At 38.3% G+C, this 21,391-nt stretch overlaps 2 protein-coding genes and 1 non-coding gene across 8 annotated transcripts; 1 reads left to right on the top strand and 2 right to left on the bottom strand.

Annotated features, from left to right (window-relative positions):
* The first annotated feature begins 1,849 nt into the window (after nt 1–1,849).
* On the top strand, nt 1,850–7,927 carry ftcdnl1 (formiminotransferase cyclodeaminase N-terminal like 1). Of its 6 annotated transcripts, none has more exons than XM_036561903.1 (7): nt 1,918–2,151; nt 3,257–3,318; nt 3,544–3,657; nt 3,737–3,832; nt 4,929–5,084; nt 5,700–5,888; nt 6,421–6,860. In XM_036561903.1, exons 3-7 carry the CDS (start codon nt 3,546–3,548, stop codon nt 6,858–6,860), a joined length of 993 nt encoding a protein of 330 aa, XP_036417796.1. In that variant the 5' UTR covers nt 1,918–2,151; nt 3,257–3,318; nt 3,544–3,545. The 6 variants fall into 6 exon arrangements, with proteins under 6 accessions (XP_036417795.1, XP_036417800.1, XP_036417796.1 ...); XM_036561906.1 differs by lacking the exons at nt 1,918–2,151; nt 3,257–3,318 and adding exons at nt 2,287–2,304; nt 2,737–2,997; XM_036561902.1 differs by lacking the exon at nt 3,257–3,318 and having other exon boundaries at nt 1,850–1,969.
* Nucleotides 7,876–12,029, bottom strand: nabp1a (nucleic acid binding protein 1a). Its single transcript, XM_036561908.1, has 6 exons — nt 11,018–12,029; nt 10,504–10,642; nt 9,262–9,333; nt 9,099–9,183; nt 8,901–8,961; nt 7,876–8,588 (listed from the first exon to the last, which is right to left on the bottom strand). Exons 1-6 carry the CDS (start codon nt 11,109–11,111, stop codon nt 8,419–8,421), a joined length of 621 nt encoding a protein of 206 aa, XP_036417801.1. The 5' UTR covers nt 11,112–12,029; the 3' UTR covers nt 7,876–8,418.
* A 1,581-nt stretch (nt 12,030–13,610) lies between these two features.
* On the bottom strand, nt 13,611–13,692 carry trnas-cga. The gene has a single exon. It is a non-coding gene; the product is annotated as a tRNA-Ser (tRNA).
* Between the last annotated feature and the right edge of the window lie 7,699 nt (nt 13,693–21,391).

Genomic DNA, 21,391 nt, shown 5'->3' with positions numbered 1-21,391 from the left:
AATGAGAATGTAAGTCATAATTATGAGACGCTACATCATAATTATGAGATGCTAAGTCATTATTATGAGATGCTATGTCATAACAATGAGAAAGTAAGTCAGAATTATGAGATAATAAGTCATAATTATAGGAAACTTTCTCATGACTTACCAAATGGCTACATATTTTTCTCCAGTGGCAGAAACAGGCTTCGATTCCGGGCACATTCTGACTGAAACGTGTTGAGTTTGTTTGTTTACCAGCTTTACTATAATCCAGTGCTGCTCACCAGCCGCCAATATAAATGTCTGCTTCTACAGTGCACTGCTCTGCACTCTAAAGAACTCTTAATTTTTCCATGATTAGGGTCGCAACATACACAGATTTAAAACTGTACAAGGAGAGATAACAAAAAACAGCAGTAAACTACATTTTTTTTACAAACTGTTGTCTGCTTTTTGATTTAAAATTTCCCTTCCACCTTAAATGGTGCTGCAAGTACATTTAGTACTACTGCAAGTACTTTAGTACTTTTCTGGAACAGAAAATTCAAATAAGAAACTGGCAAAAGAGCCAAGTTCAGCCATATGGAGAGAGAAAAAAGATAATGTTCAGCTGCTCTGAAAGGAAAATCTTTCTTTAAATCTGTTTAACTGGCTAATAATGGTTTATTATTCAATTTTGATTACAGTAATGATTTTCTCAGTACATCACTCCGAGCTCTCTTAAGCAGCCCCATCAAGTGAAATATGTGAAATTGTTTGAATTCTGACAGTAAAATGTGTTGAACCATTAATCAGCTGTAATCATTTGTCAAGCTACCTGATATCCTAAAATCCTATAATCTATGAATTTATCATCATATCACTGTAATCTGTAGCTACTCAAAAACAGGCAGATTTAGTGATTCTGGGGCCTTAGGCAAAAGTGCCCCCCAACTGTCCACAAAGAAAACAATTATTTTGGCAAATGAAATCATCTTAAATCTAGTGGTTATATATAATATTGCTTATTTAGAGATTGTTGCAAGAATATTATATGAGTATTTAAGTTATTTCTAGACATTTAATTTTATTATGTGAAATCATTTTACTAGTCTGGCAAATCATTTTGCTTATTTTAAGAAATGTTCATGAAATAAGCAAAAGTATCTGCCAGTGTAGTGAAATAATTTGGTACAGAGTAGAAGTCACGAGTAGTTAGATTACATTTTCCAGGAAGTAATCAGTAATATAATCCCATAGCATTTTGAGAGAAGTAATTAGCAACTTGTAACAGATTATTTTTTTAGTAATTATCTCAACACTGAAGCTTTTTATATTAATATTAACACTAGCAGTATGTACTGCTGTATGGAAGCATATCAGTTGCAAAATTCAAATAACACTGAAATGTAAATCACCTTGTTCATTCCAATCTGTCTTTATGAGGTTGTGTCTTCACGTAACAACATGGAGTAGACCATTTTAACCATGTCCAGGAGGTGGGGCTGTGCTGCAATTACTGAAAAAATCACAAATAAGAGCTGTTTTCAAAATGTATATACATTTTGGACTAGGTTATTTAACATCAGCACGTGCGGTATATCTAAACTGTATTTTCATGGGGCCCTTGGCTAATGGGGGCTCTAGATGGCCGCAAACCTTTGCGTACTACAAAGACTGCTCAGAAGACGTGTAGATTCACTGGTGGTTTTGGTGGTAATTTACCAAAAAAGCCTCCTCAGTACGAGTCGGCTCCAAACGCCTAAAAGATCCGGTTCAAAGAGTCGACTCGTTCGCGAACAACACGAATATGAAACTTGCGCATGCGCGGACATTGGGGCCCGCCATAGGTCTGACATACAAGGCATGTGCAGATGTGCATGTTTAAGCGCAGCGGCGACGTCTGTGATTTATAAATCTGCAAAAAAGTTTAGACTCTGACGCCGAGAGGTTGTTAATCTGACGTGTATCTGTGTGAATGCACGGGCCGCAGGGTGTCTTACTGGTAAGGTGCAAATGCAAGTAACATGCAGAGAAACCACTTTGTGGATTTTATCATTTTATTTGAAGCTTTTGGCACAAAACTAACTCCATAGAAGTAGCTGGTACCAAAAGCGAGTAGAGTCGAGCCGTACCGTACCATGCAGTGGAAAAGTGGCTTTAACACAATACCACCACTACGACCACGTAAGTGTCACCGCAGTGCTGAGAATGATCCACCACCCAAATTATACCTGTTCTGTGGTGGACCTATTCGGGGTCCTGACCTTTGAAGAACAGGATAAAAGGGGACGAACACTACAGTCTGCAATTGTAGATCTACAAAGTGCTCCTATATAAGTAAGTAAAATAAGTAAAATGAACACAGCTTAAATACAAGGAGTTGTTTTTATGTTATGGCTGATCGGTGTATATTCCTCAAAAACACTGTCAGAATACAAGACTTGAAATGGTTAAAAAATATCGACAGATTTACCTGTGCCATAACTTTCCAAGCAAAAGTAAGTGTGATTAGCACAATACAACACATCCGGAAAAACTACAAAACTGAGACAGGGATGGGAAAAGTTACAGCATACATCATAGTCTTTCATAAATAACTTTCGTAGCGACGTGCACTCTGCTGTAGGATTTTCGGTGGTTTCCCGTTAGCCGTCTTGCATGCTTTTATCTCTTCTAGCTCTTGCCAACAAGTAAAAGCCAGTCCGAGATTTGCTCTTGTCTGGTCTCTTGCTCGGTCACTCACTTTTTTTCTCTTTCTTGCTACCTCAGACAGTGTCTTCTTTGGTCTCTAAGCAGCCTCTGCCATGATGTCCATGCTGGGAATACCAAGCTAACTTCTTATAGCTAGCTGAAGACAACAGCTGTGACATGGTGCTGTAAAGTGTTACACAGTTCTCGTGAAAGCTTTAGTGCCCGCTCCTCCAAAGATACATAGCTCTGTAGCAGGCGTTCCGGACCCAGAACAGCAATGACAGAGATGCCATTCTTCCTATTATAAGTCGGTGTACCTGATTTTGAAGCTGTTTTAAGGTAAAATTGTTACATAATGTTGCTTTAATTGTCCCCAAATCTTTCCGGCCCAACAAGCAACACATTTTCACACACGGTCCATCTGTTTCTCTGCATAATTTGTTAGCCCCCTTTCACTCTGTTCTTCAATGGTCAGGGCACCCACAAGACCACCAAAGAACAGGTATTATTTGGGTGGAGGATCATTCTCAGCACTGCAGTGCCATCCTTTGTATATATATATATATATATATATATATATATATATATATATAATCAGATTTTCCTCTATTATCATCAACATTCCATATAAAACCTCAGAAGACACTTGTAGGTTCACTGGTGGGTTTGGATAGTGAATGAAATGGCAATATTTGTGCTATAAACTTGGCGACCCCTCTCCAATGAATCATTTCACACCAAAACACTGTTTACATCACAAGAACAGAATTATGCAAATATTTTGAAAAATCAGTGGAATTCCCCTTTATCTTTGTCACAATTTGTTCAATTTAAATGTATTAATGAAACAACTTTGAAAGTAAATCACATTATCATTTGTTGTAGAAATGGCCTCCGCTCTTGGTCGACATCTGGTTGCCTGTCTCCTTAACATCTCTGAGGCCCGGCGGAGAGGTTTAGTGGAGAAGGTGGCCCGAGCAGCTATCACTGATAATCATGGTGAGGTTAATGTACTACTATTTAGCAATGACAGAAAGACTGCGAACCTTTCCAACATTTCTAATCTTAACATTGTCAGGAGGAAGACGGAAAGGCACGACAGTTCTCAATATCTTCAGTGACTACGACTATAACCGATCTGTCATCACGATTGTGGCCAGCATTGAGCTTATCAGTAAGTTGTCTGAATGTGTTTTCTCAACCTGAAATTACCTTTCTGACCTTGTTAGTTCCTGTTAGTTCACTAGAGTTAATATTTCACTCAGTAGTACATCACTTTAGAGAAGGAAAATGCTTAAAGCATACGTACAAGACTGCTGTTTGAGCACAGCCTACAGTGAACTTGCACTTTTATTGTACGTCACTCCACATGACATGCTGCAAATAAAATCTTGGACAAATTCTGTGGCAGAATTTTATGTTATACAACTCCTAAAAATTAAATCCAAACAAGTGAAAACATCTTAAATGTAGATGATATAACTGTTATTTCTCATCGAAATTGTGGTAGAATTTTGCAGTATTATCTCACTTATTTCTAGACTTTTGAAAAATTATTTTAGATAATTTTATCTTATGCAAATGTCTTATTCCATTGGCAGATAATTTTGCTTGTTCTAAGCAATATTTCTTAAAATAAGCAAAATTATTTTCATCATTGTTTGAAACAAGTAAAATTAGATGCCATTAAAATAAGACACTTTCACTACATGAAATGACTTAAAACAAATGAAAAATGTCTAGAAACAGGTTGAATAATCTTATAATATTCCAATCTCATTATAAGACATATTGGATATATTAGCTACATTTAAGATGTTTTCACTTGCTAAGATTTCATTTTGTGCAGTGTGGTGCAGAAATTGAAGGGATGATACAATAACATTCACTGGCAATATATTGTTGATGAAAGAAAAGGACAACATTCTGCATTCTGTTCTTACTTGTTTCGAGTATTTTTAGTGAATGTCTTATTTTATTGGCAGCTAATTTTGCTTGTTTTTGAGAAATGATGCAGATAATTTTGCTTATTTCAAGAAAAAAATCCAAAAAACAAGTAAAATGATCATGATGAAAATGGTCAATGGAATAAGATACTTTCATAAGATAAAATTACTAAAAGGAAAAAAATTAGATATAAGTTAAATAATATTGTATTATTCTTGCAACAGTTATTATGAGAAATATTAGATAGATTGGCTATTTAGGATGTTTTCACTTGCTAAGATGCCTTCAACAATCATCCATATTTGTGGTTTGTACTGTATTAGAAGAGGCAGTTCTCTCCGCATGTGAGCAGGCATGCTCATTGATTGATATGAATGAGCATGAAGGCATTCATCCCTGCATGGGAGCTGTGGACCTCATACCCCTCTACCCTCTTGGAGAGGAGGTGAATTTGAAGGATTGTGGGAGGGAGGCCCAAGGTAAGACATGGTGCATTATGTCAAGTGTGTCTGTGCCAAGACTTTATCTTGCCTATTAAAATGTCTCATTGGTTCCCTCCTCCTGGAGATCTACGTACCTGTAGATTTCACCTCTAACACAAATCTAACATACCATATGCAGGTAGATCTGGGCTGCGTTCAGCCCTGACAAAATGTTTTCTTGGTGTCCTTTTTGAAGTATTTTCAGAGCCTGATGAAATGGGTTTAAATATAATATTTACAAAAAACATCTGTCATAACATCTTCAGTGGTTGTGTACACCAAGCTGCAGCAGCTGCATTTGTAGAGGACTTCATTAGAATCCATTGTGTGCACTGCCTTTTTAATATGGTAGGGTTTATATACATGTCATTACTGATTGGGTAACACCTCTGACACACCCATCAAAAAGGGGAAAAGGTACTTCAAAGCCTGCTGCACACTGATTTGGATCATGTTGATGTAACATGCAGCAAAACGGTGCACAACATTTTGAGATTGGAGGGACAGTTAGTTGGAGCTAAACTCTGCGGGAAGGTAGATCTCTAAGAGCAGGGTTGGTGACCACTGGTTTAGCTAATGTCTATGCCTTTGTCTTGCCATTTTCCTGCTCAGCTCTAGCTGCTGCTCTCACCGAACGAGTGCTAGGCACCAGTGCATTTTTCTTTGGCTGGGCTGATGCACCATTGCGCCGCGGTCTTGCTCAGAGGAGAAAGGAGATGGGATGGTTCCGGAAGGTTCCAAACGTAGCTGCCATTCAGCCAGACATTGGACCACAACCTACAAGACAATATGGACTAACAGGTGTATGTTCAGATACTTTAGAAGACCTGTTTTAGCTCAGTCATGTTAGACATGTGTAAAGATCTCCACTGCACTGCTCTCTGATTCTCCTGCCAGAGATCTGCTTTCCTTTCTAAAGAGAATTGGCTTGATTATAGATTAGAGCACCGACCCTGTTCCCAAAGATCTACCTTCCTGCAGACTTTGGCCCTATCTATAATAGACCTCATCTGATCTACCTGAATATTGTAGTCAGAAAATCTTGATTAGATTCATCAGGTGTTACATTTGGGTACCTTCCTGCAGGAAGGTAAATCTCCAAGAGGGTTGGTGACCACTGGATTAGAGTAGTGGCCACCTGCCTCTGGAAATCTACCTTCTTGCAGACTTTAGCTCCAACCCTAATCGACACCACCTGATCCATCTAGGTATTGCCTTCAGAAGTCCTTGATTAGGTGAAAGAAGTATGTTAGGTTTGAGTTAGAAGTGAAAGCTTCAGGAAGGTAAAACCTAACGCGTGTTTATCGCTAAAACCTTGATTCTCTCTCTGTAGGTATTGGTGCCAGCCCTTATGTGATGAACTGCAATGTAACCATCGACACCCAGGACCTTGTCCTAGGCCGGGGCGTTGCTGCAGCCATCCGAGAGTCCAGTCCAGGGGGTATTCAGGGTGTCCAGGTCATGGCCCTGCCCCATGAGGGTACTATAGAAATCGCCTGCAATGTAGAAAGTGTTCCGGAAGGCCCTCCATCTGATCTGGCTGCTGGCATGGAACCATGGCCAGCGTTCAACACTGGGGGTCAGAACTTCTATCATGCCCCAGCTTCACTAATCACTGCCCATGTAACGGAGTTGGCTGGCCGACATGGGGTGGCTACCAAAGGTACAGCCTTGGTGGGTTTCACACCACTTGAGTGCAAGGGACTGGCTGAGATGGCGCTGTCTCAGGATATTGGGGAGTTCTGGAAGATGTTGCACAGCGTGCGAATGTAATTGCAATGCTTTTACAACAAATCATAGTTTTTTTTTTTTTTTATACAGACATGCAGTGTAAAACTGTGTCCTGCAACAGTATTAAGAAATATGTGCAACACAATGTGAATGTTAATCTTCTAAATTTTAGTATAAATATAAAAAATATATTTCAACATTTTTTTAAAAATACCTTTTAAAAGGTATTTCTATCATTAATAGATAATGACATTTATAACAAGCAACAATTTTCAAATACATTTGATAAAATATTCAAATATAATTTGAAAAATGTTAATTTTTTTTATATATATTGTAAAGAAGTATTTTTGATCAACATAACACACTGATCTTTCAATGTCAATTATACATTAGGAAGTACAGTGTTTTTGCCCAATGAATTTGCTGTACCTGTTACAAATATATTTGATATCATGCTAATGTTTTTTTATTTTTATTTTAGTCAGTGGCCTGTACATGAAAATTACACGCAGTGGTGTTAGATGTCACAAAAGGCCAAAATGTGGCACCTGACCCAATTTTTGGTTTAGCAAGTAGTTAGGCAGACAGGTATTTCAACTTTCATGTATGTAGTGAAGGAGTGTTCTTATGAACCACAAATGTAATGATTCAGCACTTTTAGTATGTTCAAGGGAAGAAAAGGAAGCAAAGCAGTGTCTGTTATTTAGCATTTAGTTTTAATTGCTGGCCTACTGTGCTTAGTGATACTGTATTGGGGACTTGTTAGGGACAATGTTCTACAGTATCGGTCTTGTTTGTGTGGGTGGAGGCTTCCTGTAGATTTCATGAAAAAGGATGCCTGCTGACTCATTGGACTATTCAGTAGAAGGTCCAATGCCCACAGGCAACGGTAAACAGAGTATTTCATTTGTGTCTGCCTGCCATAACTGGCAAGTCATACTCCCATTTCATCATCTTGTGGTTACACACCCATTTGGGCTCTGAGTTATAGGCCAGCATTTTTTGTGTTCATGTGTGGTGGGAGACAGGACAAACAGACCACAGGGTTACACAGTTTGTTAATTTCTAGTTTTATTCCTAATTAAATAAACCTATGTGTCAAACTATCACCGCTTTCACACAGTCACTTTTGGTACTTTTTTTGGCCAAAGGGCAAAAACCCATGAAGAAAAAAGGCAGCCACCAGTTTCTGCCTGCCTATTTGCAAACAGCAGTTTCAACCATTCCTGAATTACATGACAGTAATGTGTTTACTATAAATTAATTGAAGAAAGTGCATCAAGTGTTCAAGTAGGGTGTATAGTTTCAAACACAATTCGGGAAGGGATGCAGAGGGGCATATAGGGAGTCCTGCACTACACGGAAAGAAAAGGGTGATTTATAAAAATAATAAAAAATTGGCATAACTGTTCTTCAGAAACCATTAGCCATTTTTGCTAATACAGTTCTAGGTGAAATAAGAGGCCAAAGTCTACATCCAGCAGATTGACTAAGACTTTGCATCCCTTGATTGGCAGTTACATTGCAGAAATATTCAAGCTTTGTGTGCACAGAGGGGCTGTTGGGAGGGCGGGACAGTGGTTTTGCAATCAGTGTCTCATCTCTTCGAAGCACGTCGGGGGTCCCTGCCATTGCTGATGGTGACAGATGGTTTAGGAGGGGCCGGAGGTCCCCCTACAGTCACTGGAGGAGGGGGACCGTTGCCAGGAACGCGTCCATTTGTTCTTCCCGGAGCCCCGAAGTTAGGTGGTGCAGGGGCACCATTTCCTGTGAATCAAAGGTGTTCTGGGTGAGTCTAGCACAACAAATCTGTTTACCTCAGGGGTTGTCCTAGAGGACCATAGCACTACAGAGCTTATTTACTTCAATTAACAACTTAAACAATGTAGCTAAGGTTCATTATTATAGGATAAAAACAGAAAACAATCTCTGCAGTGCTGTGGAGAGCTAGTTATCTAGAATCTGACCTGCACATACAGTGCAGTGATACTCTGTCATTGCAATGGAGCAATAAAAGACCATCTTGATCCTTTCTACATGCTACCAACTGTTCCTGAAGGATATGTTAGGACTGCTTACCTGCTTGAACAGGAGTACCAAGATTTTGATTGGGTGGAGAATTTCCTTGCTGTTCTTTACCCTAATGAGAACAGAGACAAGAAACCAGACCAGTTTTATAACAAACCACTTTATCACAGTCGACCTTAATGGCCACCCAAGTACGTGTCCATAACCATTCAGTTTACACTGCTGTCTAAGGGGATAAGGTAACCTTACCGTCTTATTCTGCTGGTTGGCTTGGGCTAGCAACTCTGGATTTGGTTCACTGAAATTAGGAACCTCGGAGTATACCATACAGAACCTGAAAAGAGAATTAAATGATGACCGTTATTACACACCAAACTTGAACCATGTAGTTCTATTTTAATGTTCTACTCACTCTCCAATTTTCTGCAGGTCTCCACCTCGTCCAGTGTACAGGGTAAGGCATCCCTTCCAAATGGAAGCATAACTACAACACAGTTAAAACCTGAATTTATTGGGTACTAAACAAGTTTGTAGATATACCATAATTGTGACTGCACGGTACTTAAAAGGAACATTAAAGCAGAAAGGAAATGACTTGTTCCTAGACCATTGTCTGGTCTGTTTTTGGCAGGGCTGTGCAAAATACTTAGTAAAAATAGTGATGCTTGAATACTGAATACACCAATGGTATTCAGTTACATACTCCAGTACAACACACAAAGTAATGTACTCCAAATACATAATGACAAGGCATATTAGAGAAATTCTTATTTACACTGTTACTAGTTGGAAAATAAGGTAACTCAACATGCATCATGAAAAACGTGCTTAGCATTTAAAAGAAATTCAAAAAAATTCAACATTTTCCCGCCTCTCATCACCTGCTTGTCCAGATCATCACACGGATTTAACAGTTACTCAGGATCGTGTTTAATGAAGCCATTAATTGAGCCCCTCCAACGAAAAAACATTAACTACTCCATCCTTTTTTGAACTCAGTTATTTTATTTAACACTATTTTGTACAACCTTGTTAATCCAAACTAATTTGTTTTAGTAACCTTTATTTTTTTAAAAATACAGGGCATCAAACAATGTCACACCATTATAATTTTTACTATACATTTTTCCAAGTCAATTGTTAAGATGTAAACAGTTATTCAGAGTGGTTTGGTGTGAAATGCTTAGTTCTAGAGAAATTTACTGAGTCGGAATTGTTTACAGTGGTGGTGGTGAAAAAAGCTTCCTTACAGAAAGTTATTACAAGAAATTATGAATGCTGCCTAATGAGAGACACTGTTCTATAATAGTTTTGAGGAACATCTGGGCTACAATGTACTTTTAAAATCCATTCATTATGGAGGGATACTTGCAGGGTGTTAAGACAAAGTAGTCTCCAATAAAACATCTAGTTTTACCACTATTTTACCACCAACATTCCATATAAAAATTCAGACACGTGCAGATTCACTGGTGGTTTAGGATAGTAAATCAAATATATCTGTGTTGTGGTCCGGGCGACCACTGGTTCCTGTCACCACCACTAAAAACATCTGAGTCTCTACAATGAACCATTTCACACCAAAACACGGACGCCCCTTTAAGCCTACAAAAGAAAAGTGCAGAATGAAAGGGGAAACAAGCTGCGTCGTTACCCTCGTGTAAGGCGAATAATGTCCCCTGGCTGGATGAGGCTGCCCAGTTCATCCCAAACAGAGATGGCGATGCTGCCGCTTTTATCGGCCACTTTACAGGAGCGCACTTCATGACCATCCTTTGTCTTGGTCACCCGACCTGGAAAAGCGAAAGCACACACCGTGGCTGACTCGCATTTTAATAGCGAGGAGTACAGAAAAGCTAAAAATAACTCCCCAAAGTACTCAAGCGTCATCCAAACGGCACAACACTGTGTCTTTAAGAAGCAGGAAAAAGGAGAAGTGCTTTAAGCCTCTCGTTCGCCAACTTCTCGTTCCAATTTTCCCGTTCCACCTTAAATGGCACAGCAGTTACAGCAGTAATCGCCGGCACCAGAACGTTAATGCTGCACCATTTAAGGTGGAACGGGAAAATTCGAACAAGAAGCTGGCGAATAGAAAACTCGTAGCTTTTTAGCCAGTTAATCATGAGAATGAGAGGCACATTAACGCTGGGTAGTTTACATAAACTTACCTATTTCCAAAACTATAAAAACGATATTGAGATTTTTCGATCCCGGCTTTACGTCTTTGATTAAGATCACCGCTTCGTTGGAAACACTCGACATCTCTAAGTCTGAGGGGAGCGGCTAGCGGAGGGCTAGCTTAAGGCTACAAGCAGCATTCGGCACAGCTAACGTGTTAGCTGGTTTAAAAAAAGCAAAAAAGAGCAAAAAATGAGCAAAAATATCAACCCTACCTCGAATGAATACCTATGGCGAGCTTAAAAGCCCGTATATAAGTGGCTAAAGGGGCTAGCTCGGTGTGGTTAGCCCTTTGCTTTCCTGAAGTTAGCACTACGTATCTTTTAGGAACTGCTTAACGTTAAGTTAATTCGACAGGACTTGTGTTTTTACAAAGTTAACTGTCAAGTCATATGAAAAGGGGGCAATCTGTTTTTCTCCTCACACTAAACGTTGGCCTAGCCGAACACTTTTGTCAATGTGCTGTTTAGACCCTTGGCTTCCTTTTGCTAAGGAAGGAAGAAAGAGGACGCTATTTGAACACGGATAAAAATGTCTTTAAAAAAAAGAATATAGCCCATATCAGTGTTTGCTTACTCGTTTTCTTAAGAAAATAGCGAGCTAACCTAAAGCTGATTACTTCTCTACCGAATCCACACAATGAGGTGAAGCAGCCACAAAAGACTGCTAACGAGCTACACTTTCAAACAGTCCCCTCAAAAAAAGGAAATGAGCTGCTTTTAAATTATCCTCTAAACGACGTTAACTGCTAGCTGTATAACGCCCCCGAACACAAAAGAAGCAGCCAACTAGCGTTATTTGTTTTACAAAAAAAAAACCCAAAAGGTCTGGCATCGGTAACGTCAAGCCTTCATAAAAACTGTTCAGGTTTATTATTTTCAACCTGTGTATCTATTTGTGAGGCATTATGCAATCATATAATCATATTTAACCTAGGAAAAAAAGACGTTGACATTACTGCCAGTTGCACCCTCACTCCCTAACAGAAAAAAAAAAACTCAGAATAACGCCAACGTGTGTTCGGTATTGCTTATGTACAAGCTGGATTGTTCCATTATTCCGCTACAGAAGGGGGGGGGGTGTACATGTGAGCTTAGTCGCTCTGAACACGAGATTTTCTCACATACGAAGCGCATTTGCTTACATGTCAAACATTAAATATTCAACGTGCAACAGTGGTCAAATGTTAAACGTCGACGTGAAATATCTGTTTAACAAGAAGAACAAATGAGAAACGCGTTGGTGCGTGCCGCGATGTCGCTGTCTGATTGGTCAGAATGAGGAATGTGTCCACATGGAAAGGAAATACCCGCACACCCTTTATTTCCTCAGTGTGTACGTTGTGTAATATGATTTGATTGCATACATCAGAAATATTTCCCGTCCTAACGAAATCCTAACCGCTGATCGCTGCTGATTCGCTTTCGGTCATATTCTGAGTTACTGACAGTGTTTCACACCACACTTTGATAAATTGAAATATGATAATTCAGTTAAAACAAGACTTCATTAAAAGAGAATTTCACCAGTTGTTCGACATTTCTGAATAATTCAGTTGTTGAGATGTAAACAAAGTTCATTCAGAGTGATTTGGTGTGAAGGGCCCCGTTCTAGAGGAACGTACCAAGTCAGAATTGTTCGCAGAGGTGGTGTTAGGAACCAGACATCCATCTCTGAAAGCTCACTTCCTCACAGAAAGTTATTACATTAAATGGTTATGAGTATGCTGTTCGATGTCTGAGATGTTGTTTTATAGTAGTTTTGAGAAGATTTCTACCTTAAAATCCAGTCATGGTGGAGGGATACATGCAGGACGTTGTGAGACAAAATAGTGCCCAAAGAAAACTTATTATTTCAGATTTTCCACTATTTTCCCGTCATCAACATTCTATATAAAAAACATTTCACACCAAACCACTCTGAATGACTTTTTACATATCTATGACTTAACTAAGCAGAATCTTTGAAAAATGGGTGGACACACTGTAATGGTGCCCTGAGACTGATAGCAGATACATTGGATGGTTTCCCAGTGGGATCTAAAGGTGTTCTAAACCAGTGATCTGTAATGGGAACTATTAAGCCAATTACCAGTAAGAAGCAAAAATATTTTTTTAATCCTAATGGTTCTAATGGTCATTTTTCAGCAGGGATTAGTGACTACTGGACACCACCAGGAACCAGTAGAAACCTTTAATGGTTTCTGTGATTGTTTTCAGTAGGGTAAGGCTGCCCTGCATGCTTAAAAATTATGCTTCTACAAGGGTTCTTTAGTAAAGAACCCAAATCTGCATGCTTAAATGGTTCTTTGCATGGTGAAATGGTTCTTCAGATTGATGAAGTAAGTATGTGTTGTGTATGGTTATATATAGAGCTTTTAAAAAAATGGTTTCATATAAAAGGGTTTTGCTATCGATACAAGCTTGACCTCAAAACAATAGGACCCTTTTTGGTGCTATAAAGAACCATTTTCAAAAAAGGCAAATATAAAACCAAATACAGCAAATTCTCCAGCAATCTTAAGAACCATTTCACCATGCAAAGTTTTGGTCGTTATAAAAGATGAAAATGAAAATATTTAGTCGTCACGAACAGGATTCGAACCTGTGCGGGGAAACCCCATTGGATTTCGAGTCCAACGCCTTAACCTCTCGGCCACCGTGACGCCACGCTACAAACCCAGAAGCTGGCTAATTATAGTTTCAGCTATAACTGTATTACTATTTTCCATACAACTTATTGTATTTACGAAAACATGGTTTACATTTCATTTATAAATCTAAGCCCCGTACACATCCAATTCTATTACGAACTGCTAGCTGACCTAGCAACCTAGCCGAGCCAAAACTCAATCGTTAAGCTAATTAGCTTGCAGGTTAGCTATGGCTTTAAGATTATTTAAAATAAAACTCTTGCATACTATGTAGCTAGCTCTGTACCCCCTTCAACAAAAGTGAAAACAAATATTCAAATTAATGAAAGCGAAGCTAATGTCAGTCAACCTCGAGCTTAATATTATGGAGCTAACTTAGCTAACTAGCGTGTTAACTAAGTAAAGGTCAGTTTACTTGAGGCAAAACTAGCAGCAGAAGAGAATATTATCGCAGTTAAATTGTGTCACGAAATTAGATGAACATCCAAACACGAAGCTGAAGTTGGCTTCCTATGTGCCAGCTTCTTGTTCGAGTTTTCCTGTTCCACCTTAAATGTTGCAGCAGTTCTGCAGCGCTCCAGCACCAGAATGTAACCGCTGCACCATTTAAGGTGAAACGGAAAAATTCAAACAGGAAGCCAACTGGTTGGCAATGGAAGTTGGCACTTTCTGTCACAAAATTAAGGAAAGAAAAAAAGTAACCTGAGGGACCTAATGTGTAAGAATGAAATGCAAACACTGTTTTTTGTAGTTGACAGTAAATTACAAGTAATCCTCACAGAAAGACCAATAATGGTATCCAGTGGAGGTGTGGGGATGACCTTTGCTTTAAGACAGGACTTGTTCAAAAATGGCCTTCACTCTTAAGATGGTTCTTTAAGGGATCTTTAGTAAAGGGAATGGTTCCATTTAGAACCAAGTTCTACATTAAACCATTTAATTCTTAAATTGTTCTTTGCATGGCGAAATGGTTCTTTACATTTTTGAAAATTATTCTATATAGCACCAGAAAGGGATCTTCTATCATTACAAGCTTGACATCTAAACAATAGCAGAACTCTTTCTGGTGCTATATAGAACCATTTCCAAAAAGGTTCTTTAAATAACTATATACAACACATTCTCCATCTATCTGATGAACCATTTCACCATGCAAACAACCATTTAAGCATTAACTTATGGTTCTTTACTAAAGAACCCTTGAAAAAACATCTTTTGTACATAAATATGAAGGGATATATTTTTTCCAAGAAACATAAAAACGTGATACATTGGGGACACAATCATTGCGTGGATGTGTAGTGTGAGAGAGCGACCCAAAAGCAGTTGAAAATTTCTGTATAGTCAAATGCTTAATATGTTATTCAGTTTTTCAGAATTGTTCATTGGAACCAGACGTCTGAGGTGTTTAATATCTACATCACATAAAACTATTACATGTGACGTTTACAGATATTCTGCTTGAAAGGCCTAAGAAGTATTTTTAAAACAATACACTCAGGGTGGAGGGATACATGCAGGATGTTGTGAGGCAAAAGTAGTCCCCAAAGAAAACTTTTTCTTCCACTATTTTACCAGCATCAAGATTCCATATTAAAACTCAAAAGAAACGTGTAGGTTCACTGGTGGTTTTGGATAGTAAATAAAATGGCAATATTGTGTTGTAGACATGGTGATCCCTGGTTCCTACCGCCACCACTATAAAGAAATGGAGCTTCTACAAAGCACCATCTCACACCAAATCACTTTTTATGTGTTCACATCTCAAACACTGAATTATGTAGAACATTTAAAATATCTGAGGAATTCCTCATTAAATTAAATATATAGTCCACACTGTGGTACACTAATGGCCATTTCTGTTCAACAAACTTTCTTTTGGAAACCCTTTATAACTAGGCATTGTTTGAAATGCTCACAATATTTAAGTTTTGACGTTCCACCTTTGGTTACTGATATAAAATGTATCATACAATCAACTGTAAAAAATTTAAGAAGTCTTTTTTTAGCACACCTTTTTCTGTAGACAAGCAATAATGAAAAACTTGACAATGTCTAAAGGAGACTGTGCAAAGTTGCTCATTTTTTACACAAGGTGGAGCCCTTTCGCTATAAATGGTAGACAGTATGACCCCTGGGCATAAGAACATAAAGCGCAGTTTCTTTTCTAATGTCTTTCTGTATACTATTCTAAAATCCAGAAAGGTATAGGCAGGTTTCATGGTATTTTCCTTTTACATGATAGATCAGACTAGTCCTAAAGGCTTGTATCGTGAACAAACAAATTTTACTTGCTTTTTTCAAATGAGTTTGTTGTGGTATGTAAACATTGCTAAAGTTTCAAAACACAAACGTCATAAGAAGACATTGAAGGGAAAAACAAAATACAGGAAGAATGTAAGTTATAGGCCCTCTAAACAACTGCTTCACAGTCATAACTTATGGGCAATTCAGCTCCAGCAAGCAAACCTGGCAAACAACTTATTGAACTATGTAATAGTTTCTCTTTTTCCCATTCTGCATGCCCCAGTTTTGCTACTTCTGCACCTATAGTCATGCTAATTTTCTGACAGTTGATCAGTTTAGATAGTTAGTCAGAATATCAAATTATGCTCATTTACAAACTTCAGTTCCAAAAAAGGTGGAAGTGTATGTGAAATGCTAATAAAAACAGAAAGCAATGATTAGTAAATTTGGTTTGACCTGTATTGAAGACATTTTTTAAAAAGATAGTTCTTTAAGGGTTCTTTAGTAAAGTTTTATAAAACCATGAATACTCAAAGAACAGTTTGCATGGTGAAATGGTTCTTCAAGATTGATGGACAATGTGTTGTATATAGGTCTATATAGAACGTTTTTTAAAATGGTTCCATATTGCGCCAAAAAGGGTTTTTGTATTATAACAAGCTTGACATCACAACAATAGAAGAACCCTATGCAACACATTCTCCTCAATCTGACGAACATTTTACCATGCAAAGAACCATTTAAGCAGTCAAATGAGTGTTCATAGTTCTATACAGAACCATTATCTTTACTAAACAAACCTTGAAGAAACATCTTTTTTAAGAGTGAAGAATACAGTATAAAAACACAGTATTTGATGCCTGCAACACATTCCAAAAAATGTGACAGGAGCATATTTACCACGGTGTTACATCACCTTTCCTTTTAACAGCACTTAATCGTTTGGGCACTGAAGATACAAAATTGATCCAGTTTTAAAAGTGGAATTTTTCACCATTCAAGTCAAGTAAGGTCAAAGTTTATTTAAATAATGCTTTTTACAACAGGTGATGTCACAAAGCAGCAGTCCAAGTCCCCATGAGTAAGCCAGTGGCGACAGTGGCAAGGAAATACTCCCTAAGAGCAAGAGGAAGAAACCTTGGGAGGAACCAAGACTCAAAAAAGAAACCCATCCTCCTCTGGTCGACACCGTATATCAAACAGCGTTAGTATAAACTACAAAAGTACAGAAACAAGGAAAAACAGTGGGAAGCAATGGTTATAATTAAATAGTTTGATTCTATGCAGCAGCAGCAGTAAGCAGTATCATCAGAGAGGTCAGTTCATGCAGGTGAGGTCTGCACAGCATTGTACAGCGGAACGCTCCATGGTGGTCAAACCAGTCCAGAAGGCTGGCAAGCAGTGGGCACCCTATCCAGGCAGAAGAAGCATCAGCATCAGACTGCACAGAATGGGCTGCTGTTTGACTCGGCAAAGAGAAAGAAAACACACACAGAGAGTTACATTACAGCCTCACTAAAAGAGTGAGCCAGAAAGGTAACAGAGACATGAGGGCTCCCTGAGATGTCAGCGCCCCTCCCCTCCACCATCAGCAATCTTGAGTGAGTGCATGAGCACCAACACTCCTAGTTTATCATAATAATCTATGTCCATGAACCCCCAGATCTGCACCTTTTATCTAACAGGAAAAACTAATTACCAAAGGCTTGACTAAACAAGTCGGTTTTTAGCCTAGACTTAAAGACTGATGCTGTGTCTGAGTCCCGAACACTGACTGGAAGATTATTCCAAAGTTGGGGGGCTTTGTATGAGAAGGCTCTACCCACTGATGTAACTTTATTAATTCTAGGTACTAATAGTGAGCCAGCACCTTGTGATCTAAGTAGGCGTGATGGTTCATAATAAGAGAGAAGTTCACTTAGATACTGAGGGGCAAAGCCGTTTAGAGCTTTATACGTCAGTAAAAGACTTTTGTAATCAATGAGAAATTTAACTGGCAACCAGGGGTGTAAAGAGTACTGAAAATCCCTACTCAAGTACAAGTACTGTTACTGTAGTGATAATTTACACAAGTACAAGTAAAAGTATTAGTAAATAAAATTACTCAAGTAAGAGTAAATAAGTAGTTTGTTGAAAAACTACTTAAGTACCGAGTTACTTTTTACATTTTTACTTTTTTGTATTTCCGCTGTCACAACCTGAACATATTTCTGAGCTGACTCGGCTACATCACTGGAAATAATCTGTACAGAAAAACACTAAAGCAAAAGTTTTGAGAGCTGAGACTGATCACAGAACACTCTGCTAGTGCACATTTACACACGTTTCTGTGAACTGTGTAAGGAACAAGGTTTACATTAAACTGCATGTGTTTCATGGTTAGATGACTATATAAGACGTCCTAGTTTATCTGTTTCCAGTAAGGTATTGCAGAATCCTTCTGTGCAGAGGATGTTTCTGTTTAATTAAGTTCATTTAAGAGAAAAAAACTGAGTAAATTGCTTAATTAATAATCTAATTTTAGTGAGAGTCCTGCTGCCCATCAGCTCCCTTGACTCTAGCTTACGTTAATAAGTGTGAACCTCTCACAGCCTTCAAAATGTATATTTTCCTGATATCTGTTCAGAACATTTACACCATTAAAATCAGCAGCAACATCAGCACTTTACCCAGCTTTGATTTTTACTGTAATATATTTCACTAGTAATCATGCTGATCACTTCATACAGAATCGGACATTATTACTGCATTTCACAGTTAAACAGCTACACAGCCTCTCACAGTTAAAGACAAACACCAAGGCAGAGAGAGAGAAAGAGAGAGAGAGAGAGAGAGAGAGAGAGGGGAAGAAAGAGATAGAGAGAGAGAGGAAGAGAGAGAGAGAGAGAGAGAGAGAGAGAGAGAGAGAGAGAGGAAAAGAAAGAGACAGAGAGAGAAAGAAACACACACATACACACAGAAACACACACACACACACACACACACACAATATCAAAAACTGCCTTATGTATTTTTATTATTTATTATTTTTTCCTCTTAATTTTCTTTACAACTTAATTCCAAACCACTATTTTTACTGTTCTCTTATGTGATTCTTGTCATAATTATTTTTATGTCAATTGAGTTCTTATACTCTTGTTCTAAAGCTCTATCTTCTAAATGTTAATTTTTCTTGTTCCTTTTTGATGATGCTTTGGCAATACTGTAACTGAATATGGTCATGCCAATAAAGCTTATTGAATTCAATTGAAATGATTTGAATTGAATTGAATCGAAAGGAAGACAGAGAGAGAGAGACAGGTGGGGAGGGATCAGATCAGGCCAGTCAACAACACCGCGACAGAATCACTGTCCAAAGTTGATGAAGAACTTGTATTAGACTAGATTTCTTGTCTCATGGCCATTCACGACAGTTTTTCTCTAAAACAGCAGCTAAACTGGGCTGTATACACGGTAAACTGTAGGCTGTGGATGACACAACTAACTAAAGTAGCTGACAGGCACTGTAATAAAATATACGCAACAGATTTCTAGTGTAAAAAAGGCCTGCATTATAAAAGAAAGAAGAAACCCATAAACACGGTGCCTGTTTAGCTCAGATCAGCTAGCTCGGCTAACGCTCCCTCAGGCTGGAGTCAAGTTGTGAGAGTAGATCTCAGCAGGTTTCGTGTTTGGCCGCTGATAATAACGCTGGTTTCTTTAGTTGATGTGAAAATGAATACAGATGACTGCGGTCTGTTCCTCATGTGTACTGGTTCAGTTCTCATCTGTCAACCACGCTTTGTTAGTTTTGGTTTCTGAGCTGATACGCTCACAATTTATTTTTACTCTGTAACGTTATGAAAATTAAAGTAGCAAAGTAAAAGTATTTAATTAAAAATGAACTCAAGTAAAAGTACTATGATTTAATTCTACTCCAAAAAGTACCGTTACAGGGAAAACTGTACTCAATTACAGTAATGAGGGTAAATGTAATTCGTTACTTACACCTCTGCTGGCAACCAGTGTAGGTTTGATAAAACTGGGCTGATATGGTCAAACTTTCTGGTTCTTGTGAGGACTCTGGCTTCAGTGTTCTGGACTAACTGAAGCTTGTTAAGGCTTTTGCTGGAACATCCAGAGAGCAGGGAAATACAGTAATCCAGGCTTGATGTAATAAAGGCATGAACTAGCTTTTCTGCATCCTGTAGAGACTTCTTAATTTAAGAGATTTCTTAATTTAGTAATATTGCGGCGATGCATTCTTTTGCTGTCTGTATATATTCAGCTGTGCCACCAAATGAGACCTTTGTTGTTGTATTTTGTGCTTCATAATCTAGCATAGGTTTTTTAATGGGAGACAGTCTCACATTCTCTGATTATGCAGCCACAGACTGTGGACTTTATACTGGAAACAATCTGGATTGTCCTTTTTTTAATTGCACCAGAAAACACAATGTCCATCATTTCCATAAACAATGAAAGATTGTCTCATCAATCCATTTCAGATGAGTTTGAGCCCAGATAAGTCAATGGCATGTGTAAACATTGTTGACATATGGCTTCTGCTGTGGATACAGTATTCCAGAGCCCATATGGTGATATCCATCACAGAAGCATGCCGGTTTTTAATGCAGTGCCGTGTGAAGGATGGAGGGTCACTGGCATTTTGTTAGGGTTTTCAGCCTTTTTCTTTAGATAATATTACACTTAATTTGCTGATGAATTTTTGGCAAAGTGGCGAGCCTTAACCATCCTTGCTATAGGACGCTTATACCCAAGCGTGACTGCATCACCTGTATAAGATGTTTTTTTGAACATTTCATGTCTCTAGTCTTAGATTACCTCTTTGTACTACTTTGATTTAAACACAGGTCAATGTGGATTTACCGATCAGTACTTTCTCTTTTCATTTGCATTTCACATACTGGCCCAACTCAGAATTGAGGTTTGCAGATGTATATTCATTTATGTGTATTATTATCATTTCTGTGTTCGTTTTCAAAGCACCTTTTCTGCATGGGCTCTCAATAGCTACCTTTGTCAAACAAACGCCACTAAAGCTAGCACATAGCTCTGTACATTTCTCTCCTTATGTACAGATTATAATCTCAGTTAAGTTGTTATAAAGTTCTTTTGCCATGTACATTATATTCAAAATTATATTCATTTTTCAAGATATAGCTTTGTGTTAGAAACTCATATGGCTGTCTCTTTTGGCAGGCTCTTTTCTATGGTCTTTGATCACACCCAGGTATCAAACAAGTAATGCCACTTAAAACTAAGGTAGTGTTAAAAACTAAGAATCAAATTTCGTTCCATTGTTGCTTCTCAAATTTTTTTTTTTCACAAGCCTAATTTTTGCTCTTGGCTATTAGCAGCTAGCACTTAAGGAAAAGGCTACCAACATGTAAAAGATTCAGAGTGTAGGGTGAGAGGCTTTGAGTGGACGGGGTACGAGGGGCTGAGAGAGAAAGCCAAACCG

The sequence above is a fragment of the Colossoma macropomum genome, unplaced genomic scaffold, assembly GCF_904425465.1.
Source record: "Colossoma macropomum unplaced genomic scaffold, Colossoma_macropomum, whole genome shotgun sequence".
Taxonomy (NCBI): Eukaryota; Metazoa; Chordata; class Actinopteri; order Characiformes; family Serrasalmidae; genus Colossoma; species Colossoma macropomum.
This window is presented reverse-complemented; position numbering and strand designations above follow the sequence as displayed.